Raw genomic sequence first — 22824 nt, forward strand, 5'->3', positions numbered from 1 at the left:
ATATTTCTTAAACATCCTCGAATAAAATGACATTTTAAATGTGAGCAAACTTGTTATCAGATGTTTTTAATTCAAATTAAAGTAGATATTAGGACTGCAATAGAATAAGGCAGTATAAGAAATAAAGAATATCATAAAGTTTTGGGATAGGAGTTTTTATGTCATACATATATAATAATTAAACATAATAATACCAGAACAACATAAAATTTATTGTGAAAACGTCAAGTTGACATTTGTTTTTTTTTCGAACACCAACGCGAGCACTGTGCGCGTTATAGACAGCCTAAAAACCTTTTTTTTTATTGTAAGAATGATTTCACTTCTCGAAACCGAGTAATTATGTTAATTGTCGGTAAAACTAATATTCGACTCGGTTTAAATCTTTGATCCTTAAATAATAAACGCCATATTTTCCATTTTATTATTGTCAAAGTAAATGGTCAAATTTAGACAATAGGATTCTTTGATCCCACCGATAGTCTCAAGCAAAAAATATATCCATATTTGCAGATATAAGGCGGCGTTTAAAAGTGTCGGCTTTTGAAAAGGGATATTGTATTTTACCGTTAGGGCGGCGCGACCGTATCTCGAAAACTTGTTGGTAAACTAGTAACGGCTTGCGGCTCCTTTTATGTAAAGAATTCTAGATTAGAATAATCTTTATTACGAGATAGAGCGAGCCGGTCTGAAATATAAGCTTACAAACAGTGTTTAATATTATTTTTTAATAACATTCTGTACTTTGAGATCAAAACAGATAACTTATAAAAAACAGTGGAAATTTAAAAAAAAAAGCGACGAAACAATTGTATTTGTTTACATAATAAATAAAGCTTTTTTTAGTCGTTTTGTTTTTGTTAAAATGTTGTTATATTTTAGTGTTTATAATTAAATACATGTGCCACAATTATGTTTAAAAGTCGAATTTCTGTTACACGCGATCCTAATTTTTATAGGTCACTCGCTGTTCCACGAGGTTTCAACAGTGTTACTACTCCGACCCTGTAGGTTGTAGCGTGACGTTAAAGCACCTTTTCCTTTACCGAAAATCGGAGCTACCAAAGGGAAAAATAATAAACTCTTTACCTTTATTATATTGATATAAATAACAATAACAAAAACTATAACCAAAAACATTGACTCTATGTTGGTTTGTGGAATTGTACCACCTATTCTAATATACTAATATTTTATTTGTTCAAGCATAATAGCCATAAACATATTCAATTGCTAGTACGCAATTAAACAATACCTATAATTATAAAAATTTTTGACGGTACCAATGTCTATGGAAAGAGTAGTGGTAATAATGTTATAATTCCTTCGACTAAATTTTATAAAAAAAAATAAAACCTTACCATAGAGAAGAACTTCTAGTTAAACACTCACGATCCACTTCAGATTGGCTGAGTTGCATTTCCCAGAATTGCTAAAACTTTTAAGTTTCGAATTCAAGTCTTAAGTATCTATATTTGGGCGTTCGATCACAGCTGCCAGTTTAAACGCCCGCATGTAAAACTGTTTCTTCTCCTCATATCAAGTGATGTGTACTACATAAAGCTCAGGAAATAATTTAAAAATAATTTGAATTTAGAACCACTGGCCATTTAGAATGAAGAATAAAAAAATGTTCGTTTATTTGATTCCAATTAATTTCGAAAATCGATACAATCATGTTTAGTAAACTTAGATACAATTATATAATAATATAATTTATAAAAGTCATTGTCGCATATCAAATTCTGACATTTCACGCTCGTGTACTGCGGTGAGTGTCGAGTTCCTTTGTAGAGAATAGCTCTACACAAAGGCAACTTTAACGTTGTGACGTTACGCGCTCGGGAGCTGCCGTCACGTCAAACGTTCTAAGTTTAAAAATAGTACAGTATTCCTTTTTTGAAAATTAAAAAAAATATTCTTAGAACTTTGGTTCGTCGTTCTATTAACGACAAAAAGTCAATAAGGCTGAATGGCAATTAGTAATGACATGACGTAGTAATGTTTCTACTGCATCCTGAATTAGATATACATAAGATATAATTCATTAAACGGATTACTGGCGATTTATACAACCAATAGAAATAGCGCTCCCTATCGCGCCATTCGACGCTGTTCATCGCTACAGATTCTCGCGTCAGTTCAACCCGAGAAAGCAAGTGCATGTAAATCGACGTGTCAAATTGACGAATATATTAGGTCACATGATATTACAAGTTATTACGTTTGTGTAAAGATCATATTCACATAAGAAATAAATATTGATTTCGGATAGCGTACTTAACTTGGATGTGACCGGTTTTGACCGATGCTACACGTAAGTTGTGTCGTATTATACATAAGTTATTCAAAACAAAAACATTTACCAAAGCAGGACAAAATATATAAAAAAAATTAGGAGGTAACAGATGATTAAAACAAATATAATAAGTTATGATCTAGGAGTTTAATAGCTTCATTGAGCGTTTATTACTTTGGAACATGCGTAATGAAAAAAGTAACCATACGTCACGATTAAAGACGAGACAGTCCGCTTACAATCCGCTTTTTTTTAGTATTTGTATGAATGTAATATGTAATTAAAACGCTCGTAATGTGCATATTGTCTTTGGAGGACCTTTTTTTTCATAGACATAGATTCATTAACTTTTACGATCTATTAAAGATTGGCTGATTTCCAATGATAAGAAAATCTTAACTAAATCAAATGCGAATTTGTTTATTTGCTTGCTACGGTTTCTAGTCTTAACAACTCACCTGTTTATGATTAAATTTATCAAGCACTCTTTATGATGACAAATGTCATATTTTGACAGATGTTGTTTTTTGTTGGTGCCTAGCAACTCTCACATTTTGCGGACAAAAGTGTTGGCGAAAAATCGTTAGGTATATCTAAAGATTAATAATTAATAAGACATGTAGTTAATTTTTTCTGGATATTCTATCCCAAGGTGTGAAATAAATACCAATATCTTGAATTAACGTAATATTTTAAGTTAATCTGAAAATATATTCAACTCCCACGCAAGCAAATCTGCAGGCAACTGCTAGTCGCTATATAGTTTTATTAACCGTTATTTTGTTAGTGATATTATTATTTGGATCTATTATTTTCTACCTTTGCCGACATATTTATCATCTGTAAAAACATCTCACGTGGCAAAGACGTGTTTAAACAATATCCAGTTATTATAAATGGGTCATTATAATTTGGAATATCAATATTATATTTTATTTATTAGATGATTTCGACTTTGGCATTTCCGCGTCACGACTTTACAATAAAAAATAATTATTAATTTCAATTAAAGGCATCAAAGATTATCACATCAGCCAGCCCATGTTCGTCCACTGGACATAGGTCTCTCCAATTGCACGCCACTGATATCGTTCTTGGGCTACTCGCATCCAGCTCCTGCCGTCTCCTGACGTCTTGCATAAATCGTCACTTCACCGTACCCCCGGATGTCCTACACTACGTTTGCCGAGACGAGGAAATTATTATTTAACAATACTTACATAATACATTTCAAACATTGTACGTTTTAAGAATATAGGACGAAAAAAAAATGTCCAAATATTGCATCTATACTATATAATACATATAATAAAATTGGAGTGTCTGTTTGTAATATTAAAATAAGCACACGGTACATATACCAAAATATATTTTTTTACTATTCTTGTCTGTCTGTCTGTCTGTTTGTTCCGGCTAATCTCTGGAACGGTTGGACCGATTTTAACGGGACTTTCACTGGTATATAACTGATATAATAAGGAGTAACTTAGGCTAAAATAATATTGTTTTTTTTGTATAATTTAAACGTGTACAAGGTCGCGGGCACAGCTACTTTGTAATATATTTAGTATGTCATTTGTTTGCGACTTGTCAGTTGAATAACTTAGAGTTACAAATAAATTATGTGACTGAAGCTACGCACATAAACAAATACTTTATCATCTATCAAATTTACATTTACCAAGAAACGTATTTATAATCAAATCCATTCAGTTTTCGGTGTATAGAAAGTCCTACGAGCAGAATTTAAAGCTATGGACTTTAAAATCTATCAGGCCATTAGGCCGAGTACCTGTGTGTCTCAGGCACCGGTTACTTCTGATGATGATATACAATAAAAATGATAAAATATAGTAACACTGAAAATAGTCTATGGTTATTGGTGCGTTCGTGATATCATTGTCTATATCCATCGACTTATATAATTTGGTTAGACTACAGGAAAAGTGAATAACAACAATATTTTTTTAATGAAAATATAACATATCTGTATAATCCTAATAGAATATGACAGTATAGAGGTTTAATATGGTAATACTGTAGGACATCATATAAGGGAGCTCATGCTACTTCTGTTAGGCTGTGTTCTGTGATGTCTCATTGAAGTGATAAACAAGTTACATTGATACCGAGGTCTTTGGCCAATGTGAAACAATAGCGCCGTGCGGAACAAAAACACACCTACAGCTACATAGACTTAGCTCTTTCACAAACACTAACCTAACCACCTCACTGGCTACTTATAAATAGCGTGATTTGTTAAACGATGTTATTCTTTTCAAATGGGACACTTGATCATTATCAACACAGATTATAAACATTGGCGTTGTCAGAATTTTAAGCATTCCTTGCTAGTACATCAGCGGCCATGGGAGCTAAGATAGTATGTCCCTTGTGCCTGTAGTTACTCGTGCTCCCAAACCATTCATAACGGACCCAACATAGTATAAAACAAAGTCGCTTACCGCAGACTGTCCCTATGTGTGTTGAGATAAGTTAAAATTATGCAACGGATTTTGATGCTGCTCTTATAATAGATAGAGGTTATAATAAAATTCGAGAACGATATATACTACCCTATAATGCATGAAGTATCTAATGAAGTATCGTAAACAAACGAATTCTTTAGAGTATTTCGTAAATACCTATAGTATATATTAAATATTATTGCTTAGCGGTAGAATATGTGATGATTGCGTGGTATCTGCTCAATCGGACTTGGACTAAGCTCTCTCTCTCTCTCTCTCTCTTTCTAACATCATTAATTTAACATTAGATAGAAGAAGACAGAGTTCACTAAACAATATTTTTGGATAAAGTTGCTAGTGTTTAATTATACCTAGTTCGCTTTGGTACCAACCTTTACATGATACCGGGGTTTGTCCCTAAAAAAAGTTTTTTTTTAATTTTTATGTCTGTCAACACTTAAGTCAAACACTTAATTAGTAAATTAAACATATATAGCAACAAATTAAGCATAGACAATATCAAAAGTACAGGCTGAACAAAAGATTGCCCATGGCGTTACCACTGTGCCATTATTCGAACACATCTCTGAACAGATAGGCAATATGAGCTAAGTATGCACTAGTACTTAGTATATCAGAACCGCATACTAATTCTCAGAAAGGTAACAACAACAACATCAGCCTGTAAATTCCCACTGCTGGGCTAAAGGCCTCCTCTCCCTTTCAGGAGAAGGTTTGGAACATATTCCACCACGCTGTTCCAATGCGGGTTGGTGGAATACACATGTGGCAGAATTTCTATGAAATTTGTCACATGCAGGTTTCCTCACGATGTTTTCCTTCGCTGCCGGGTACGAGATGAATTATAAAGACAAATTAAGCACATGAATCAGCGGTGCTTGCCTGGGTTTGAACCCGCAATCATCGGTTAAGATGCACGCGTTCTAACCACTGGGCCATCTCGACTCTTCAGAAAGGTAAGGAACCCAGCGAATTCACACTCAGCATTTAAAATTCAGTAAGATCCAATCACGTGCCACAGAATTATAGAGGAGTTATTGTCCTAGTCGCCGTACCGGCCGGTCCGGTTATCGGGAACGTATAACCGTAAACCCTTGATACGAAAATCATCACTATTAAGTCAATATGTTATGTATTATATGGAATCTGGGGTAATGTAATTACAAAAGACTATAAAGCATACTTCATTGTGAACCACAGAGGTGCAATATAGAAGTTGCTTATGAATAAAAATAGTTGAATACGAGAGCTTCTGGCTTCTTAGTCGTTATATTTATTTTAAAGAATATTGATCTTATAACTGATTAGGAATTTAAATTTTAACGGAAAACATAAAAAAAAAACATAACAATTTTGATATCGGTGACCAGACTCGGAGAAAAGTATTATAGTAAAAGATTACTTGAAAGAAATATATTGGTTTTGTTTAAGCACAGACACCGGGATATACATATTATATCCCAAGATTATATTTATAATAAATTACTCTAATTTCATACAGCGCTAATGTATGTAAGTACCGACTCCATATATATGGTGGCAGTAATGTCCTAACATCAGGTGACCCATTGACCAAATACCGATACCATAAAAGTGGCTTACAAAGGAGTAAGTGCGTTTAAAATAACAAATGCACTATGTATTCCTTTGCTCATATCATTGAAAGACTTTAATTTCAACCAGCCCGGAACACGCAACTCTAATAAAACAAATGGCGTAAAAGTTCACGTCTTTAAAGCCATTTCTTTTATCGTTTTTTGTTTAAATATATTATAATTAAAGAACTAAGGATATAATGTATCTATGCATAGATCGCGATTAGACAAGTCGAGATGGCCCAGTGGTAAGAACGCGTGCATCTTAACCGATGATTGCGAGTTCAAACCCAGACAAGCACCGCTGTTTCATGTGCTTAATTTGTCTTTATAATTCATCTCGTGCTCAGCGGTGAAGGAAAACATCGTAACAAACCTGCATGTGACAAATTTCATAGATTAATTCTGCCACATGTGTATTCCACCAACCCGCATTGGAACAGCGTGATGGAATATGTTCCAAACCTTCTCCTCAAAGAGAGAGGAGGCCTTTAGCCCAGCAGTGGGAATTTACAGGCTGTTGTTGTTGTTGTTGTATGCATAGATACATTAAGTCCATAATTTTTTTTTCGAGACAAGAGTACCACGTGTTACGTTTCGATGCAAACCGTATAGCGTCTTCTTATCCTTAATTCATTTCTTTCTGAACATCGCGTTGGTTTTAAATTTTTCCGTTAAAAATTGGATCGCAGAATTTATCATATGTATGATGAAATGACATTTAGCATGCATGGCTTCTCCAATTTAAAAGTTTATCATAGCCTGGTCTCATAGTTGGCTTAGTTTCTTGATTGCCAGTTATATTGAAAGTGGGAGAAATTTCAAAATGACGGAAAAGACGTTTCTAATATCATTAAAAATTTCATTTCAACTAATAATAGACAAAATTAACAAGGCGTTAATTGTTAGCTTCTAATACTTTTGTTACATTTGGAAATCGAAGAGAAATATTATTATAAACATTAGTACAACAATGGTACTAACTCGAAATTCACCGCAGAACGCTATCACGAAATGTCAGTAAGAACTGGGCACAACAATTATAGTAATTAAGGATACACGCAAGCCCGTTTTAAATCTCAACCCAAGGTATCCAATACAATCTGGCCTTGTCGTAAGCTCTGGCACCAAACGAGGAGTTCTGGGGAGGAAAAGGTCTCTTAAAAACATTTTGGGAGCAATGGGAGATGAAATGAACGCTGCTTCTACCCGGGTGTTTGTAATGCTTAAGGCAGGGCTGGCACATATCGTCACGGTAGCATGCGTAAGCGATCCCGTGGCGCTCGCCGAAAGACGGAGAGGGTACCGCTGGATTTTAGTGGGTAAACCCGGTGGACCTGGGCGCACTAGGCGTTCAGGAAACTAAGGAGTCCCACACACCCTCCCACTTTCCATCAGGTGGGGGAAGCGCGTACAGCGTTTTTCCAGCGTAAAAAAAAGGGCTGGCACATACGGATCACCATATAGTAGTACCTACCGTATATCACCGCAGAACGGCTACGAGTAAGACACACAGTCTTATGTAATAAGACCTCATACACTACGTTGGAGATACTACATCATAACTTTAATTACAATGCAATGCTGAATAGCTAGCATTGTATATAAAAACTGTAACAGATAAATTTTAAATACTATATATTCAAACTATTGTAAAACCGCGATGATCGAGTAGTTATATTACGTTCATGTTGATAGGAGTGGGTTCAAACCCGAGACAAAAATTTTATATTTATAATTCATTTCGTGCTCGGCTGTAAATCATGATTAAGCATATCCAGGCGGAATAAAATCCGTCAAACGACCCACATTGGTGGCAGAGGTGAAATAAGCACCATAACATTATTTTCAAAAAGAAGGAGGTTTCTGTCCAGGAGGACAATGGTAAATTACGTATTTGCCGTTTTACTTAGAGTCTCTTGTTCATTGAAAACCAAAAGCAAAGCTAAATTTTAATCAACTGGTTTCATAGACGATCTTCTTGTTTATGATTTCACCGAACAATCAATAAACAATATATAAGCTTTTTATGTGTTAAAAAATTGTCTATACTTACAAAACATAAAAATATCACTTTTAAAAATAAAAGATATCTTTAATTTAAATAAGACTTCTTATAATTTTTTTTTAAATTAATTATCGCAGTATATCTAGAAATTTAGTTTCCAAGCACTAGATAAATTACCTATCTTTTATAATCATTTTATTTGATGTTAGCAGTAGCTAAGTAAATGTTTTTATTATAAAAAAATCTCATACAATTCTAATTAATTATTAAATGTATATAGTGATTTCTAATAATTACAACACTTTACGTAAGTGCCTGGTTACTTGTATAAAAACTTTTTGGTACAATTTTTTTTTACTTTTTTATTTTTAACATATTGAATTATAACAAAGTAATGCTTCAAGCCTCCGTTCCGTATCAGGACATTGACCTATCAACTTGACAAGCTATATCAATAACGTTGACAACAATGCAATATTAATTTTGGTTTCCATGGTGACCTTTAATATTTATATAAAATGATTTAATAAAATGTTAGCAAAGTATTAACCCCACGCAAATATTTTATTTAAGAACATTGTTTCATTATAAAAGTTCAGTGTAAAAACTTCTTTTACTTGCCTTATATTTATGATAAACAGCTAGGCGGTATTGTTTTAACTAATAGAAATATTATAAAACCGTATTATACTACCTACTATTTCAGGATTACTTCGGCCTTTCCAGAAATGTGTAGTCGTAAAACAACTGTTACTTTTAAAATAAAACAATAACCTATTTAACATTTTACAATTCATTTACAATACAGATAACGAAAAATAATGATCGCCTACAATTATGAATAACAGCAACATTTTTACAACTTCCCTGAAAGTCATTATTTTAAAATTATTTTATTACTTTACTACGAGATTAAAACTAATTCTTATTTTTAAAACACGGAATCGTGCGTTGACATGTTTAGTCAAGAGTATCTCGTTTGCGCATATATTATTTTGTATAAGGCCATCTCGCTTGCACACGTACCTGTCTACCGACGGCGCATGTTGTCGCTGTGACTGACTAGGCAAGCAATATATGGAATAACATTAGAGAGAGCGAGACAGATAACTTTGCCGCCAACTATATACATTTCTTGTCACAGAATAAATACCCCTTAGATAGTGAAGTTCGACCAAACGTTTTTTTTTCATTGTGAATCAATATAAAATTTTCTTTGAATTGTAGTTGTCTAAGAAAGATTTACCAAGAACAAGCGAAGCTGTAAAAATTTCTCTTTCACGGAAAGTAGAAAGTTGTGGGAGTTTAATACTCAATACAATACATTTCTTTGAAGCTTTGTATTATATTATTTTCAAAATTATTTAATATGGCTTCTATAATACCTATTATTAAAAATATATTACTTTTTATAACGTAAAAGAAAATTTTGCAAAATGTATTTTGTGATTATCATAATAAATTTGTATTGAATAACGGATATCATAGGCTGTTCAAGAAAATAAGTTTTAAAATTTGTATTGAACGACATTGAATATTAAATAACCCAAAATCGATTAACATAAAGTTATGTAACGTTTAAAAAAACATTTGCATACACTTAATTGTTAATTACGGTGAATATTTCATAGTAAGCCAACAAACAATATTATTTACACAATATTCAACTCGTTCATTGTTTTAACTTCTACAATACCAACTTCCCATGTAATGCCAGAGACAATGATTATCGACTTATTTTATATCGATTCGACATCGATATATAAAATAAAATATTGTTAGGCATAACTCGTGTGAGCCTTGATCATTTTTACGCTGGACAAAAAAATATCAAAGAGTAAAAAATTTGGGCGTAATAAAATTGTAATTTGCTAAGTAAGATATTCTTACGTAAAATTTAACAATGGTAATCAAGTAATTTTACAGGAGGTATTGTTAACACAGGCTAGCTTAATAGTCTAAGATTCTGGTCGATTATTTAACGCTTACTCAATCTCTTGTTCTCTATGACTTGAATGACTTTCGAGTTAAGAAAAAAAAAAGAATCAAAACTTTTCTATGACTATTTGATTCTATAATTGTTAGAACTAAAATATAAATATTTTTTGGAAATTGAAAATTACTGTAAAGCTCGTTCGTTCTGATTTTTAATCAATAACGATTTACTTTTTATGTATCAATTATCTGTAATTATAAATGTTTTTAATTGATGGCGGCCACATAAGGTCCCAATTACTTGTGCTACTTGTCAAAAGTTAGTGTATTACTGCCATACATTATGTGAAAAAATTAATAATATGGATATAAAATTTTTAAAAGATTGATTTAATTCTTATTACTGTTATGTCGTTAAGAATGAAATTATTTTTAAACCTAAAATAACTTGAAATTGTTTGAAAAAAAAACAGTCTGCGTTGTGTCCTGTCTAAATATATATTTTGATTACGCTGTCTGCATTACCAAACTGATAATAATCTTAAAGTATGAAATAGTTACATAAACTATGTAAGTATATTAAGTGTAATTATATTCGAAATTCAAATGTGTCTATTTTTAGTTTTTTTTTAGAATGTTTCTTTTGTCTTATCTCATCTAGTTTTTTTTTTTTAACTTCTACGATGAAGCTAATGCTATATAATACACATACCAAGAAATTCAAGTAATTATAATTACTGTTTAAATCATGGCCGCGTGAATTGGTAGTAAGAATGCAGCATTTCCCCGTTTATACGCAATTTGGATTCTTTAGGTGAAAATTATGCCCTTCTGCGAGCATTGAAGCTATACTTAATAATTACAAAACTTGGAAAGAGACATGAATTCGATAGCATTTTTTAAAGTTATTGATGAAGCACTTACACATTGAATGTAGTAAGATCTTTTTTATAAATATAGGTAATAGATAAGAATTAAAACAAAGTTTAAGTCGTTTTGTTCATTTGCTAGACGCTGTCATATAAAATTATATTATAAAATAATGCAATTGTATGTGAGTCTGTTACGCTATCAGAGCTACTGAACTAAATTTGATGAAATTTGTACGAAACAAGCTTGTATCCCAAGGAAGTGGTTTACACCTAAGTAGTTTTTATACCTAAAACTACTTTTCTAAAATCTGAGGGGAGAAACTCTTCGCAAAAATGCCATGCGATGCGTAATTATATAATTTATTTTTAAAAGATGTTTTAACTTTTTTCTTTTACATCTAGCCCATGAAAACTAAGTTATTTTGGTTAACAAGAACTATTTTAATTATTTTTCTATATACTTAAAAATCCATCGATTGAAATAATGCGTGGCGCTAAAATTCACTAATTCAGCAATTATATTCTACGCGCCTAAATTAAATGTAGATATTGATATATACAAACTACAAAGTAATACTTCATTTAAGCGATTGTTTTTCGTGTATTTAATAAAATTATTCGTTTCTCTTTAGCTTCTCTAGCGTAATTTCCTACAAGACGAGAAAGCAGATGAGAAAAATTATGTTTTGTAAAATGTTAGGTTAGGTTATCCGCATTTGCTTCCGTTAAGACGAAAGTTATACGACAATTTGTAAATTAATTAAAATCACTCCAAAAAGTTAATATAGAGTAAGGACAATTTTGTTTATCTGTATTAGGTATATTGTTTCAAAGCTAGCGTGACTTTTCTAGGTACGAAACATTCGTTAGCAGCAAGATATCATTTTTTCTTTTTTTAATTACGTCTCTATATAAATTCCATTTTCTATATTTCGAGTATTTTGATAGACGGATTATTTAAAATTCATCTTAATATATCACAGAAAATTATTTGTTATTAGTCTAAATCTCTGACGAAACTTCGTATTTATTCAAAATAATTGGAGTTTGTCGATGGCAATTTTTTTTAAGTTTTTAATAGTTTTACACCCAATAAGGGCCGCTCTCTAACCAGCCAGTTATTTTTTTCCGATCTTCAATATTAAATATCTGTTAAATCACGAAAATTAAGTGGATTGCAATTAAGTCTTCTTTATTTGTATGCGCATCTATGGCTATAACTCATGAGACCATAACCAATTTTCTATGTGCAGTTTCATAATCAGTGGGACAAAAATCGGCTTACGATATTAATATATGAGATTCCGATACTTTAAACGGAATGAATTTCTTTCTTTCAGCTTTAATTTTACGCAAGTTCATTTTCATATTTTGTAAGCAATATAAATTTGTCTTTTAAAAATTGTTTTTTTTTTATAGATGTCTTATTGCTAAAGGTCCCATTTATTTATTATTTTTTATTTTTAATGTTGAATACGCATTTTATTTCTAAATGATTGTTTTCCTTACAAGTCTATTTATATAAACGGTTTATCCATCATATTTCAATCACATACTTTAAATTATAGTTCATTAGCTTGTAATTAATAGATTTAAAAATAATTTACCAACATCTTAATACATAAATGACAAAACCTTTAATTTCCATGATTTTGATTTTATAGGAATATTTTATAACATTATTATCAATGATTAAATAATGTATTTTCTGTTTTAAATATAATGATGTTTAAAATGTTTTCTGACTGATTGTTTAGATCGAATCTACACTACAAAATTTTGATCCCAAAGTGTGTCTAAGGGCAAGTACCTATAAAGTATTCTTTGTTTTGATTCATATATTAACTTGAATATTATATAATCTGTGAACAGGAAAGAGGTAAAATAAAATGTCTCAGGTAATTTGCAACTTAAACAATGACTTTTAATACATTTTACCTATATTACATTCGTTTTGTACAGAAAACAACATATCATTGAGAAATAACTTATTTTTAATTCGACCTTGTGTTTAAATCACAAATGTTAACTTAATAAAAAAAAATAACAGCATTTAATATTAAAAAAATTACGTATAAACGAGATCTTAACGAATAATGGGGATAACTATTACTTTTTTTTATATTCGAAGTTAATATGAGCATAGAACTAGATGTTTGTTCAAATCAATGACTTGAGTTTTAAATACTCATTTTATTGCAATAAAATAATTTTAAACGGATTTTTTAATATATTTTTTTTCGACAATTCTTAATTTAACGATGAGTCAAAATTGTTTACGTCAAAATATCACTACGAAAAAAAACAATATAAATCCATTCAAAACAATTTTATCACAATTCTTGATTACTCTATTTTAAGTTACATTCAAGCGTTTAAGAAAATACTTTGTTACAAGTAATAATTCGTATGGAATGTATATTGTTATAATTATTTGAATAAAATGTATACTACAGAAAATATTACGGCATATTTGAAAGACAAGCAAATGAATAGGTGCATATTCCGTCGTCGTTAAATGGTTAGTTATCCCCAAAGATGAGCAGTAAATAGTTTAGGAAGCGTATCAATAAATTAGTTCCCAAACAACATAAGGTCGAACCAAAAACAACAATTAGAAGGGCTAAGTATCTAACTAATGGAGCAATTACATTGAAAAACCAGACCTTTTCGTAATCGCCGATAAGATTATATATTTAATATCTATAACACAGCGAAATAAGCAATTATACGAGACTAAGAATAAAAAGATCTAGCTTTTCATTGGGACTAGGCGTCGGGGCGACTTTCCTTCACAAACACAACTAAAGTAAACGGTCATTTTAAAATCACAGTATACAACAAACTTCCAACGATAACTCAACTTGCTTAAAAACATAAACAAGAAAGCGACCCCGTTTCCTAACTATAATTCGTTAATAATATCTTATAATTGGTTAATTCCTTATTCGCTGTCCAGTATACAACCTTGGCGGTTCCTTCACTCAACATGGCCGTCGCACTAACACACGCGAACGTGACACAAGACACAGACTAATGTGTGTGTGGTCACCGCACATGCCACAGACCGAGGTTAAGTACACTGAGACGCGGCAACTTCACGATATGGTCCAAGCCCTGCGGAGTGATACACGTACACCCGTACAAGTCTATCGCCTTCAAATTCCGCAGGCCCTCGCCCAGCGCTCGCAGGCCCCTATCCGTGACCCGCGTGCACTGGCCTATATTGAGTGTCTCTAGCTGCGATAGCCTCGCCACCCGCTCCAGGCCCTCGTCGGTCAGGCGGCAAGCGCTCAGCGATAACGAGCGGAGTCCAGATAGTCCTAACGTTGCGTGCGATAATGCTTCGTCTCCGACTTTATCACAAAACGATACGTCTAACGCTCTCAATCGCCCGCTCTCCGCCAAGTGAGCGACGCCAGCGTCCGAGACGCCGTCGCATGCTCGTAGATTGACATCTTCTAAATGTGGAAGCCTAGCGAGATGCCTCAATCCGGCGTCCGTCACGGCGACGCAGAATGAGAGATTGATGGATTTTAGATTCGGAAGACCGGTTGCAGCGTGCTTCAGAGCCTCGTCTGTCAGCCTTTGGCAGTCTTGTAATCCTAAGTGTTCTAATTCTGGAGTACCTCTCGCTTCGCCACCGCCACATAGATGTGCTATTCCGTCGTCGTTCACGTGCCAGCACGACCTCAAGTTCAAGCGGCGGAGTTTCCTTAGACCCCAGGCGATTAATAACAGTCCGGTATCTGTTACATTACAACATCCACCTAACTCTAATTCTTCTAAGTTTTTGAGCGACTGAGCTATTCTGCCGAGAGATGAATCTGTCACTTGCTTACATAATGAGAGATCTAGCCGTCGAAGTGCTGGCAGTTCGGTTGCAAATGCACTCGCCAGGGCAGCGTCGGTAACGCTGTAACAACCGCTGAGGGAGAGAGATTCTAGTCCAGGTAACGCGGCCACTGCATCTCTCAAGCCGCGTCTCAGCGACAATACCTGCAGCTTACGTACTCCGCGTCTCGCCAGCGAAGCGAACAGGACTGGCGCTGGTCTCCTGAGATGTAACGCAGCTTCAACTCCGCGCCAAACAGACCTACGGTCCGCTGCATCTCGCCACGCGCGGCAAACTTGCGCCGCTCTTCCTCTGTCACGCACTGGCAGTCTTTCGAATATCAAAGCTAGCAACTCTGGGTATAACCTCGAGATATGGGTTCCCTGCGGTTCCGGGACGGGTTCGGGCACGTGAGCCGTCGACAAGTGGGGCCGGTGTAGCCTATAAGGCGCGGTACGATTTTTCCGTCTCGTCGTGCTGGGCAACTCGGTGAGACCGAGCCTCTCGTCGCGCCATGACAACACTTCCTCCGTCCACGCACTCATGGCACTGCACTATAACATGACACGGGTTGGCATCGGACCGGTTTTCGGTGAAATCGAGCGGTGGGCGAGCGAACGACCGTCCCGCTTGGCGAATGGTCGTGCACTGGCGGCGGAGAGCGGCCCCCGCCCGCCGCTCGTTCGCTATTGGTCGCGCTCGACAGCACGTGACGCGCGGCGTATCGATTCGGAGGCTCTGCGGCGGCATTTTTAAGTTGGCGGGCCGAGAGCCCGCCTTCGTCCCGCGCGGCCCGCAACGCCCGCCACAAAGATTACACACAAAGCAGACATACTAAAACTCTTTTTTTAACAACTTATTTTGAAAATAAAATGAGAAAATTAGAACGATAAATTGAATAATAATGTGAAACCATACAATTAAATGCTTTATTGTAAACCATTCATTCTCTAACATTCTCAATAACACATCAGTATGCATAAATGTGATGTAGCTTATTTCGCCATATTGAATTAAAAACTATTACTTATATTATCCACAAAGAAAAATTTTAGCTTTGGTTGGTTACATGTTTATATATTTAAAGGGCATTACATATTTCGATAAGTTAAATAATTTATTATCTATAAAATATGTCCGTAACATTAAAGAAGCTAATGGAAACATTAGCATAAATAAGAAAAAATATAATGTTTATGCTCTTATACTATTTCTGAGAAAGATAAAATGGTATAAAACAATGTTTACTATAGCCGTGTAATCTATGGCTACAGTGATAAGGCGGCAAAACAACTCAGCGCGCCGTATATTTTCGTTCGCATTGCACTTGCCGACGATTTAGGACCAGTTTATAGAGACCCCTATCATTGTCCGCGACAGCCTTTATTACATCGAAATAAGAAAAATACAATACTATGACATGGGTCAAAAGAACTGGCCGTCTGATAACATCAGCCAACTATTACAAGGGCAACCGGTTGCTGGCTGAATATGATATTCGAAATTCGAATTCAATCGGCCCAGAAAGGAACCGGCATAGTCTGTTTTAAAAATTAACATTGCAATGGTATTCTTTTTTTAAAAAGCTTCTTTGTTGTGCTCGAGTTTTAGTGACGTATTACAAATAGATATTCTTTTGTTTTTGTTTTTTTTTTAAATAACAACGAAAAATGACAACCGTTCTATTAAAAATACGAATCGCTTTTCATTGAAAAATATTTTTCTATATTGGGTAGTAATATTATTTAATAAAAAAAGTTGCAAGTAATAAATAAATTTCATTTCTAATTATCCTAATGTATAAAATGAAATATAGATGTTGATACCGTATTTGTGTACGCAGGTACTTAAATAAATTAATATAATTATAACACCTATACTGACATTTTCTCTTTTTTTGTTCATTGTATTTTGTAATTTTGTACGTGGTATCATTACTAGTCTACATCTTATTATTTTTCAATTTTATAAGAACATATACGAAATAGTATCTTCAAGTAATAAGCATGTGTTTAAACTTATTGTTGTTCTTTTAAATATATTGTTTGTGATATAATGAAGTGATAATAATGATAACAAGGATGTTATGTTATTTTAACGACCTCCTTAGACCATTACCTTTTTCTATTGATATAAGTGCGACACAAACTGTTGCAATTAAGACTTCTTAATTGAATGTTATATGAGTTTATTTAATCTACAATCCATTTTGATCATTATAAAAGTTGTAAGTGATTAGGTATTTTCAAATCTTTTGTACTTACAACTTTTTTACTATTTATCAATAATCATTTCTATAAAATTTCTGTCATGCACTACGCTGTAGCTTTTTTCCGAATTGGTAAGAATTGGGAATTAACCTGAAAACTCTGTGGTGTACCATTTGTCTATAGACGCTGGTAGTCACTTTCCATTAGATAAGCCTCCTCCGTTTGGACCCTACCCATAAAAAAACCAACAACATTTGTATATACAATAGTTTCCATAATATTGAATATTACCTAAAAATTTTAAGACGAATATGGTAACACTGGGCATAACGGTTCTTTTTTCTGAGGTTAGAATTTTTTTTCGGCTGTACATGTGGTAGGGATAGACCACATGAAAGTGTGCTTACTTACTTATAATGTATCACCAATTTAGATTTTGTTGCTTGGAACAACTTGGAACAAATCATTGAAAGGACAGCTAAATATTCCTGAGAACACTTGTGACCACCCCATCTAACCGGGCATTTAGTGGTCGGTCTTCTGTATTCAACCACTAAATAGTTGGTCTATATCCAAGTGCAATCCATGGACACTAGAGAAAGGCAAGTAGTCAATTCAAAAATATCAAAATAACTACAGGTTTTATTAAACTGATTATTTTTATAAATCGTTTCCAATATCCTTGGATCAATTATAACAAATTCAATAAGTATTCCGATGACCATAATATGATAATATATGCTATAAGTAGGAACGAGCTTTAATTATAATAAAATAAAAATAAGTCGGCCATGTTTAAATTATAATACAGGTAAACTAACGCACAAACACATACAAATATACGCAGCTGTGTTCGACACACGACGAATACCATATTCGTTCTAATTCAAAGTAAAATAGACTTTAAATATAGGCCAGTATAATCGTACATTGTAAATCAATAATAAGGGACACTACGGTAACACAGCCCTAAAATACCAACCTTGTAAAATCAACCATATGTACCAAAATATAAGGCTAATCATTGAATAGCTTGTGGTCCATAAATAAACTGATAACACAAATAATAATGAACCTTATTACAATTATGTAAGCTATAAATTTATATGGACTCAATGCAAGATAAACATAGAATGTAAATCAGCTGGCGTGAATGTGTGAGTGGATCGTGCGTGCAGTGGACTCGGCCGTTCCACTTGACTCGTTCTGTTTTTGAAATTACAATTTTTTATTCGTTGGGAAATAGTTCGCGTATATTTTATGGTGACACAATTTTTTTACAATGCCTACCGATTTCTAATTTAAAATATAACAAATATTTTTAATTCTTTTTTAATAACCTAATTCCGCCATGTTTCACTTTATTGTATTTTTTTAAGAAATAGGTACATTAACATTTCAAGTTAACAAATTCAATTATAAAAGTTCTAATATGCATTACTTAAAAAACTATATCAACAGAGTAGCGTTAATATTTATTATGAAATAAGTTTATCATCTCATTTTTATATGTATAAAAAATAATTACATGATTTAAGAACACATATAAAACCTCATTTCAATTTTTTTGTTTTGTTTTCTTTTAATGTATTCATTCGTAAAAAAGAATAAATTTCATCTGTGGTCAAAACGTACTTATTCCATACCCAGTGTTAAATTATATTTAAAATCCGAACCTAGCATTCCTTGAAGGTATCGGACGGGTGACTCACGAAGGCGAAGCGACGAACATTTTTTTTTCAACGAGACTTGACGACCGGAGGCTCGGTTTTTGTAGTACTTTTTTCCCTCCTACCTGAGATGCCATATGGTACTGTAACTATGTTTAAAGAAATATCATCTTTATGCCGACGATTTAAAGATGATTATGGGGTAAACGCGTTACTCAACGTGGTGGGTACGGAACTTCGGTATTATTTGTAAGCTTGTTCATATTATTTTCTTGTATCCTTGTTCGTAAGGCAAGTTACGATTAGGCTATTTTATAATAATATAATATTATTAATTTACTTATGTTAAAAATATAGTGACATTTTCTTTGTAAAATATATTATGTATTGCCGTTAAAATTACATGTAGAGTAGATACATGGTAATCCTCTTTAATCTATTAATATTTGATTCTCTCGTGTATAATATGAGAATGTAAACATTGTTGTCGAAACGTAACATTTATTTCTAAAAAGTATTTTTCTTTAGAACAATACGTTTAAAATTTATTATATGCATGAAAGGACATATAACGTCAATGTTACTGCACTGCCATCTTGTGTCCAATAGAAGTAAATTCTGAAAGGTGACCTCTATTGTTCAATAGCGTTTCCATTGCAAACTTTATTAGTTGTCATAGTTTACTGTGTATACCATAGGTGGCGCTGTACAGGAACAAAACTATTTAAAATTATTTGTCTAGCTGTAAGAAATGTTAGTAGTGTAGTATTTTTGTTTTCTTTACACTTTGATGTCATTTGTCCAAGCAGTTTTCGTTAACGTTAATGAGGCTATAAAACAATATATCGTGAGCAAGCCAGTGACCAGTGTGACTACTGGCACAAGGGATAGATCATCTTAGTTTCCAAGATCAATGGCGCATTGGCCAAAGAATGTTATTTTACGGTCTAATGTCTAAGGGTTCATTGACCATCAGGTGGTCCATTTCACCATCCGCCTATCTGTATTACAAAAAGGTATTTTTGATTTAATTTCCCAAAAATATAAATCTGCAGTTTCAATTAAAGTAAATACCGTGAATTTATATGTTATTTGCATTCATACGAAGCGAACAATCCATAATAAAACGATTTCTGCGAATTCATATAAATTTAATAATAAATCGTTTCATAACACTATTTTAGTGAAATTAATATTCAAAAACGAAAATGAAAATAATAAAACAAAATTGTAGTAAACACAAATATTTCAAATAACCATTTCTCATAATTATTCAAATAATTAATTATTAATTCTAATTCCGTGAAATTGGTTATTAAATAAATTAACATAGTATTTCGATATTACTAATGTTTTGATTGTACAAAAAGAAGACAAATGTTTTAGAGGCTATAATTTTATACTAATCGTAGTGTTTACCCCATACTTCTCTCGTAGTTAAAGTGCGCTTGCGTGTAGAGCCTAGGAACGAGATTGTTCAGGGACGGATTTGAACTACTAATAAATCCTCTTGCCACATAGAAACATATAAAGATATATCTATATTTATTTATAAAACACAACGCTTTCGTATGTAGAAAATTGATGAATGCAACTTACAATGACATTTAAGCAAATTAATAACTTTTTTTTTCTTTTTTTTATGTTATAGGTTGGCGGACGAGCATATGGGCAACCTGATCGTAAGTGGTCACCATCATCCATAGACAATGACGCTGAAAGAAATATTAACTATTCCTTACATCGTCAATGTGCCACTAACCTTGGGAACTAAGATGCTATGTACCTTGTGCCTGTAGTTATACTGCCTCACTCACCCTTCAAGCCGTATAATGTATATATGACTATATAAGTATTTAAAAGAATTCTTCAACTAATCCGTAACATTAGCCAGACTAAAGCTGCTAAGCTAGTATTTTCAGAAAAAGCTGGATATGGTCAAGTCAAGTCAAATCAAATCAAATCAATTTTATTCAAGAAAACTTCACAATGAAGCGTTTTTGAATGACTATGTTCGTTATTTTTATACCTGATACTATTTGAGGATATGTATATATGTATGACAATTTCGCTGTTGTCTCTTTGGCTCTGGAATCTGGTTTGTTTATGGAAACAATTATATTGGCATCGGAACTATAGACATTAAATTATAATATTTCTAGATAGTAATTTTCTAGAATCGCACATTGTTTTACGATAATAATCGTATTGATAAACGAACATCGAATTTACGCCTGTAACATCAATAGCCTAAATTTAAAAAGAGTGAAACTGCGAAACATTGTTTCTTATACAATAATACTAGAGCTCGCTCCAGTTTGATACGGGATCTCTACAAGTTTAAAGCTTTTTTGTAATTGCAACAAATGTGTTTATTTACGGCATCAATTTAGAAACCTCTAAAATAATCAGTGTTTCTTGATTATTTTGTGCATGTATTACACACTTAAACTTTCGAAAAAATAATAAATAATAAAAAAACCGCATCGTAATCCGTTGTGTTTATACGATGTAATGATTATATACTAAAATATTATCCTAAACGCGCTGGGTCATCTGTAATAAGTTTTATGTATATTGTTTTAAAAAAAAATTCAGTTAGGTCTTACAAAGTCCATCTTTTTATTTATTAGTAGACACATATAACTATTAAGCCTAGTCCACACCTGTCCAACTAACTCTCTGTAAACACGGCACAAAATAAAACGACCAACAGAAGTACACCGTAGTATTTATTGAAGGCTCATCTCCAAACACTCGACGACGCTGCGCTGTTTAAAATAAACTCTTAACGATTATAATGTCTCAATATTTATGTCAAATATTATTTCGTTTATATATTATGTATATAATGCATTATTTGTAATGTATAATATTGATTACGCTTGAACAAATTTTTTTTTTTTAAATCAATATTTTAAGTTCCTCTAGCATTTAACGGAAATGATGAGTGTTTTCAAGAAAAATACTTTCTTTCATACATAATCTATCATGACGATTATCCTTTTCAGGATAATAGATGATGTCGAAATATCGATCCGTCAAAAAAAATAAAAAACATGGTAAATATTCCGTTTTAAACATGTATTTGTAGTAATAAAAATGACCATGTTAATTTAAAAACTTGTGAGATATATTTGATGGAAAATTTTAAAGTCTTGAAACATTGTCTAACACATGCCGTGTAGTCTTCACTTTTTGCGCGTTAATAACATATCTGTTTACTAAAACATCATTGCTTAATATACGTTTTGAAAACAAAAGGTTACAAGGTTAGGTTGATATAATATTAGTTACAGTGTTACCCCGCTTAACGCGAGGGATGAGTTCCGGAAAAAACCGTGTTAATTGAAATTTGCGTGCGAAAAGTTTTGCGTATCAAGATTTATGATTTAACGTCAAATATTACAGAGAAACCGTAGCCTTCAGTACGGTGTTATGACATTTGATTCTATATCATAATTTATATCACATTATTATTGCATTTTATGAATATAGCAGGGGCTGTTCAATTTACTTTATTATATACAATTATTATTGTAATTAATTGATCAATAATTTGTACAACTTTAATTAATATTATTTTAAACGGCATAGCATTTAATACTGGCATGTAACACTATTTCTTATTTTAAATATGATTGAGCTATCATTAGAAAACAGTTGGACGATACGGGGCATTGTAATAAAAGATAGAGAGATGGCATCATTGTAAAACGATGATATTATTTTGGCCATCCCGAACTACTGAAATTACACAAAATTTTATTCAAAATAATAAGAAGCCATTTTCCTTAACACCTTCATTATAAATTTCCTCATATGATTATGTCAGGTTTCTTTACTGATATTTGCATTAAAGTGTGTCGTCGCGTCGGTCTGTTTTATAGAATATTAAACACTTACCTTCA

The 22824-nt window shown here is 32.8% G+C and overlaps 1 protein-coding gene across 1 annotated transcript; it reads right to left on the reverse strand.

Annotated features, from left to right (window-relative positions):
• Positions 1–13097: 13097 nt before the first annotated feature.
• On the reverse strand, positions 13098–15773 carry LOC124539315 (F-box/LRR-repeat protein 14). The gene has a single exon (XM_047116674.1). It carries the CDS (start codon positions 15576–15578, stop codon positions 14247–14249), a length of 1332 nt encoding a protein of 443 aa, XP_046972630.1. The 5' UTR covers positions 15579–15773; the 3' UTR covers positions 13098–14246.
• Positions 15774–22824: the final 7051 nt, after the last annotated feature.

The sequence above is a fragment of the Vanessa cardui genome, chromosome 22 (assembly GCF_905220365.1).
Source record: "Vanessa cardui chromosome 22, ilVanCard2.1, whole genome shotgun sequence".
NCBI classification, from domain to species: domain Eukaryota; kingdom Metazoa; phylum Arthropoda; class Insecta; order Lepidoptera; family Nymphalidae; genus Vanessa; species Vanessa cardui.